Source organism: Gymnoscopelus microlampas (assembly GCF_963454915.1).
Source record: "Gymnoscopelus microlampas genome assembly, chromosome: 17".
Classification (NCBI taxonomy): Eukaryota; Metazoa; Chordata; class Actinopteri; order Myctophiformes; family Myctophidae; genus Gymnoscopelus; species Gymnoscopelus microlampas.
Window position 1 is genome coordinate 15,924,922 of NC_139954.1, and position 6,538 is coordinate 15,931,459.

Below are 6,538 nucleotides of genomic sequence, written 5' to 3' on the forward strand. Positions count from 1 at the left end.
AAATAACTTTAACACATTTTCAATTTGGTACTGAGGAATTGAAAATATACTGAATGTATCAAGTGAATCTAACCATGTGTATGGTTTCTGCTGCTATTTTCAAAGGGGTATTTAACTTTAAAACACTTCTGGGGTCATGTTAATGTCTACTTTGTCTTTTGTGAGCACCCCAGACAGTTTTTAAGTTGCTCGATTAAATGATCAGACACGCCCCCTTCCTATACAAATCCATTGTAACTTCAAACATGACATTGTCCTGCTAATGTGTGAGGGTTGCTGTGTTTTTTCAATAACATTTTGAATGCTGGACTTTTTGTTATCTCTGTGTGTGTGTGTGTGTGTGTGTGTGTGTGTGTGTGTGTGTGTGTGTGTGTGTGTGTGTGTGTGTGTGTGTGTGTGTGTGTGTGTGTGTGTGTGTGTGTGTGTGTGTGTGTGTGTGTGTGTGTGTGTGTGCGCGCGCGCATGAGGTTTGTCTTATGATTCCATGTTACATTCTGTTTAGAAATGGTTGCTATGATTCAACAGGACCTGTTGAACAGGTTATGAATTATGATACATTATGGTGTATGGTGTTTTAAACTATTGTTTCATGTGTCCCTTTTGACATCTGAGTACATGCCCCTCCATGTCTCTGCACGGCCCTGCCTAGTGATAAATGAGTTAAACTTTAACCCACCTGAACACGTCATGACAACATAAACATACAAAAGAAAGTGCACAGCGCATGCGCACATCCTGGCGCCATAAAGAAACTGACTTTCACTTTGACTCGTGTGTGTGTGTGTGTGTCTGTGACATGTCAAGCTTTAAGGTAAGCTATTTTCTCTTTTCTGACTCTTTTAAACACATGAATCCTAGCGTTCCTATTCTGGGCATGTCATGATAGGCAGAAATAGACCAACATTCTAGAAAATAGAGAAACACATGGCAAAACTAAGAGAACATTCGGTAAAAAATAGCAGATCTACAAGCTTGCAGATCAGCTATTTTTGCTATTTCATGTACAACAAAGTATAGGATTAGAAGATAGAATTCATATGATTTAAGTGGTTAAAGGTTAAAAAAACTAATAACGCACATCCTCCGTGCCTTGGTGCTGAGCCAAACTGTGAGAAAATAATTATAAGAGCAAAGCGGGGCTCGCAACTCACTTGTTGAATGCTCGTGACAAACAGCAGATAAACGTCGTTTCAACGTTTCAAAAAGACCGGAAGGGTCGAAACATTGTATATCTGCTGTTTGTCATGAATAAAAAAAGACCTTTGGAGCATTCAACAAGTGAGTTGTGAGCCCCGCTTTGTTCTTAAGTAGTTAATGGTCCACACATGTGCAAAAGATTGAAGACATACCGGGTCTGTGTATGTGCTAGGAAGCCACATTTAAACCTATTGTAGCTGATGGTGATGGATACTTTGCACGTTTTACTCAAAGATTACATTTAATGTGGAAAAATGCCACATTTGCTCTGTTTGGCCTTATGTTTTGAAATTACAGACATACTTATACGTATGTAGATATGTACAACAGGAATGTAGGTATGTGCAGTTTGTGTGCGTATGTACAGTATGTAGTAGTGCACAGTAGGCATGTAGGCATATACAGTATACAGTATATATGTATTTATGTACAGTAGGTATATACAGTTTATATTATGTACAATATGGTAGGTATACTGTCTGTATAGCTTGTTTGTTTGTATGTACAGTACTGTATGTAGTTGTGTACAGTTTGTATGTAGGTTAGTATGTATGTATACACAATATGAATACTGTATGTATGTATGTATGTATGTATGTATGTATGTACAGTCGGTAGGTACAGTAAGTATGTATGTACATAATGTATGCATACATGTATGTATGTATGTATGTATGTATGTATGTATGTATGTATGTATGTATGTATGTATGTATGTATGTATGTACAGTCGGTAGGTACAGTAAGTATGTATGTACATAATGTATGCATACATGTATGTATGTATGTATGTATGTATGTATGTATGTATGTATGTATGTATGTATGTATGTATGTATGTATGTATGTACAGTCGGTAGGTACAGTAAGTATGTATGTACATAATGTATGCATACATGTATATATGTATGTATGTATGTATGTATGTATGTATGTATGTATGTATGTATGTATGTATGTATGTATGTAGGTAGGTAGGCAGAGGTAGGTAGGCAGGTACAATAGGTACCAGTCAGTAGTTATCTCAAAAAAAGTATGTACTGATGAAATTGCATTAAAACCCAATGGAACTCATGTAGAATGGCTCCTCAAGCTAACGTTTTAACCTGCTGTATGACTAATAATAATTATGTGCAACTTTTATTTATATTTTTGTATAAAAGAAAGTATGATGATAGGAGCCCCTAAGCATCTTTTTGGGGGATGAGGCCAAATATTGAATTATTATATCTTTCAAGCCGGGAACCCCTCTGTGTGTAGTTGCTATAGTATATAGACATTATTTTAACATAAAACATTATTATTATTTTTTTTTTCAGGGGGAAAAAATAAGGCGTTTTTAGAATCACCCTCATGGTTTGAAGTATCCTACCATAAACTGTACAGTATTTTCCGTTTTCTCACCAGAACATGGAAAAACTAAAGAAAATCCAGGACAAACTTTGCAAGTGGCTTTCAACCGATCCTGATCACATCATTGCACAATGTGAGGACATCTTATCCGCAAAGCAGGATAGGATGATAAAGGAGCAAGCTGTTGCCTTGGAGAAAATTACACTTCTTTTGGAGATGATCACTAAAGGTGGAGAAAGCAAATGTCAGAGCTTCTATGACATTCTAAAGCAGCAGACGCACTATCCAGACATGCAGACGTTTTTCAACCAGGAAGGTAAAAGTCAGTCTCACTCATTGCTTCATTTGACACAACTCTTACTCAGCTGTTTGTAAAGCCAAGTATAGATTTTAAAGCTGCAATCCAAAATCCTTTTATTGAGACTTTTAGATTACGTGGTGAGCAGGACCACTTAATAACGTGCAAATCCAACATGTGCTGTCCATTTCCATCTCAACATTAAACAGTTTGGCCCCTAAACGGGGGACCTGGATTCGAATCCTGAGTAGGACATGAAAGTTATGGATTGCAGCTTTAAGAAGCAGTGAGCCTTACAGGGGCCAGCTGGGCTAATCTGACCTTCCTTATGTTACTGTTGTTATAATAAATATATATGATTGCTGATCTTTTGTCCTTTGTAGGGTCACAGAGCCAAACTGTCCATGCTGATGGTGGGAGTTTTGCTTCTGCTCGCGAACTTACGGACATCAAAGGAAAAAACCTGAATATGTCAGTAAAAGTAAATAGCAGCCCAGGAGTAACTTCTCAGAGTGGTGAGTATTATTATGAGACAACACAATACAGGAGGATGGTACAAAATGTATGCACAAAGATCACAAAGGTGTATTTTCTTTCTGTTTCCTAGAGAGGCCTGCTGGACTACTAGCAGATGTCAATGCATCCACTAGCAGTTTTGCAAGTGCAGATAAAATAAGAGGCGCTGATCTTAGTGGTGACATCAACCTCTCAGTGGAGGTGAATACCCAACAACTCCCAGAAGGTAAACTACAGTACCAATCACCTTTTCTATATCACTACACCAGGCACTCAGCTACATGTACTGTATGCATACTATCTGCATGCACACTGTCTGCATTACATTAAAAAGGCTAAAAGGATAACACAAAAAAGTTCTGGGGACTTGTTTCCATTGTGGTCCTATGTATTCAATTCATCAACATGAATGCATGAATGTGTATACAGTACAAGCTAGGGATGAGCAATCTAGTTTAATATTTAACTATAATATTAATCATGATCATGTAATATAAGTCTTTCACTTCTCTCATCCACAGGACCACCTGAACCAAAGAGAAGGAAGCATGAAGTTGAAGGTACAGACTAATTATCCCGTTTATACACAGTATTTGTGAAGGAACAAAGTACAAGCTAGGGCTGAGCAATATGACTTTAAATCAATATCACGATTATTTTTGTTTGCCTCGATTATATGATTAATAAAAAACGATTATTAAAAAAAATGGACGCCACTATTGTACAACAAAATATAATACAGGGTTAAATGGTAAATCAGACTAAACGATTTAGTCAAAAACGTTCTAGTCGATTCATTGCTATATAAGAAATAAAAACATATATTTAAAAAAAAAAACTGCTTCTCAATTATTCAACTAACCTACTCGAGAAAGATTAAGTCTAAATATCGGTTTTGATATATTTTCAGTTAATTGCCCAGCCCTAGTACAAGCTCATCATTACACGTATACTTCACTCATAATCACAACTCCTGCTTCCAATAAGTAAAGAGTAAATTCCTTCTTTGCTTGTCAGTGCCTCTTCAAGAGAAGACCATGGCTTCCACTCAGGTAGATAATCTAGGTTTACTGGCAAATAGCAACACAAAATAAGGTGTATTCTTACATTTGATAAATATTGGAGAAAAATAAATCACACCTGCAACTCATTTCTATAGGGCTCGTCTGTGGACATATTGGTCGCCAACAAGGTGAAACTTGTCGGGTGGCTCAGCTCAGATCTCCACATTATACAGCATGCGCATTCTGCCAGAATCATTGATGAAAGAGTTTATAAACAACTGAAGAATACAGCACAGCCAGAAGATGTTTGTACTAAACTTATTGATACAATGACTGATGGAGGAGAGGAACCTTCATCTCAGTTCCTTAAACTTCTCAAAAAACAAGAGATCCTCAACACTTATCCACAACTCAAGAAATGGAATCCTTCCTTTTAGCAGCCAGGTAATTAAGACAAAAGCATGAATCTTTTTGCTAGGTGGGTGTAATTTATAAGACATCCTTCAGGCGCACACAGCCACAATACAATCTGAGACCATTACACAGCATTTGACCAAAAATATGACACCGATAAGCACAATAACAAACAAAGAACTTAATAAAATAAAATAAACGGCTAAATTAGCTACTATTTTGAAGACTGAAATTATTTCAAGTAATTAGTTAAATATCTAACTGTAATATGAATCATAATAATGAAATAAAGTCTTTCACTTCTGTCATCTACAGCTACAGGACCACACGAACCAATGAAGAGCAGCCTTTCTGTTAAAGGTACAGACACATTTCCCATGTGTTCCTTCACAATAATATACTGCCTACAATTACACGCGCTTGCGCACACACGCACGCACACACACACGCACACACACACACACACACACACACACACACACACACACACACACACGCATGCACACACACACACACACACACACACACACACACACACACACTTTTCTTATATGTTCTTATATTATTGTTTTATTTGCTTAAAGACCAACAGCTGTTCTTTAAGAACAATCGGGGGGATTTAGTCAGGAGAGTCAAGAACGTCCCGGCCATCGTTGATGATCTGCAAAGTAAAGGGTTGCATGACGAAATGGCCGCCAACGTCCACGCTGACAACACACACCAAGAACGCATGAGGACGATCCTTAACAGTGCAACCAGCAGTGCAGCAGTTGAGGCCCTCTTCACTGCCCTTCTCAAGCATGAAAAGGGTGTCATGATGGACTTACTTGGGAAAAAAGCACCCGAGTAATTCAGGGAAATGCATGACTATTATTACAAAACATAGATTAACCACTTCAGCCCTGTATATCTATTTGAAAATAGCCGATCTACAAGCTCACAGATCTGCTATTTTCAAAGGATTTCATACATTTTATACATACTGTATGAAAACTTGTGAAATGGGACATTCTGCTGGGACTATTTCTACATTGTGGTATTAATACTTTTACTCAAGTAAAGAAATTTGAGTACTTCTTCCACCACTGCTATTGTCTGTCATTTACAGTTAAGTCACCCCCAGTGGCGGTTCTGGCTGTTCTGGCCCCCTGAGCCCGATGGAGATCCAATGCATTCTCACACCTGTTGTGTCAAAGGGGTGACCAGTTCGGGCAGGATTTGACCATGCGCCACCCGTTTGACACAACAGGACTCCATAAACACATGCTGTGTTTTTAAAGTGGTCAGTCCTTGTCCCTTTTGTAGTTTATTTGCTTTTATTGAGATTGAAGACATACTGTAGGAGGATGACTTTGTAACCTTTTTTGAAAATTGCTTTAAAAAGAACGTTTATTGGCCACATCTGTACTTTTGTCTAATTCTTTCCTCGTCTTTACTCTTCTTTCTAAACTGACCATGAAGGCTTTGAACTTTTCAAAGCATATCAGGAACTCTAGAGACAGACAGATGCTTTTAAAATTGTCCATGAAAAACATGCCTCTATGCTTTTGTTTCCTTTCAGATGGCTTTGAATTAATCATTGTACGGACCGGTAGTGCACCCAACTACAGTCCACATATGTGTGTGCGGGCACGCACGCACGCACGCACGCACGCACGCAATTTGGGGAATTGGGGGGGGGGGGGGGGGGGGTCGGGTGCGGCGATTAAAATTTTGAAAACCCCCTTTTATTTCATTGGTTGATTTGATAACAGTT

General features: G+C 38.2%; 1 protein-coding gene across 3 annotated transcripts; it reads left to right on the forward strand.

The window, feature by feature from the left end:
• The first annotated feature begins 711 nt into the window (after window positions 1-711).
• On the forward strand, window positions 712-6,181 carry LOC311064850 (uncharacterized protein). 3 transcript variants are annotated; one of them, XR_014602761.1, is made up of 9 exons: window positions 712-811; window positions 2,605-2,866; window positions 3,232-3,363; window positions 3,456-3,590; window positions 3,886-3,924; window positions 4,382-4,416; window positions 4,524-4,812; window positions 5,098-5,142; window positions 5,367-5,458. XR_014602761.1 is itself a non-coding variant. In XM_084084839.1 (7 exons), exons 1-7 carry the CDS (start codon window positions 725-727, stop codon window positions 5,630-5,632), a joined length of 966 nt encoding a protein of 321 aa, XP_083940965.1. In that variant the 5' UTR covers window positions 712-724; the 3' UTR covers window positions 5,633-6,181. The 3 variants fall into 3 exon arrangements, 2 of the variants coding, with proteins under 2 accessions (XP_083940965.1, XP_083940966.1); XM_084084839.1 differs by lacking the exons at window positions 4,382-4,416; window positions 4,524-4,812 and having other exon boundaries at window positions 5,367-6,181; XM_084084840.1 differs by lacking the exons at window positions 4,382-4,416; window positions 4,524-4,812 and having other exon boundaries at window positions 5,104-5,142; window positions 5,367-6,181.
• Window positions 6,182-6,538: the final 357 nt, after the last annotated feature.

Coding starts and splice junctions, on each gene's coding strand:
- LOC311064850 (XM_084084839.1), top strand. CDS start 725: ATGCGCACATCCTGGCGCCATAAAGAAACTGACTTTCACTTTGACTCG. Junction 2,867..3,231: donor GACGTTTTTCAACCAGGAAG/GTAAAAGTCAGT, acceptor TGTCCTTTGTAG/GGTCACAGAGCCAAACTGTC. Junction 3,364..3,455: donor AGGAGTAACTTCTCAGAGTG/GTGAGTATTATT, acceptor TCTGTTTCCTAG/AGAGGCCTGCTGGACTACTA.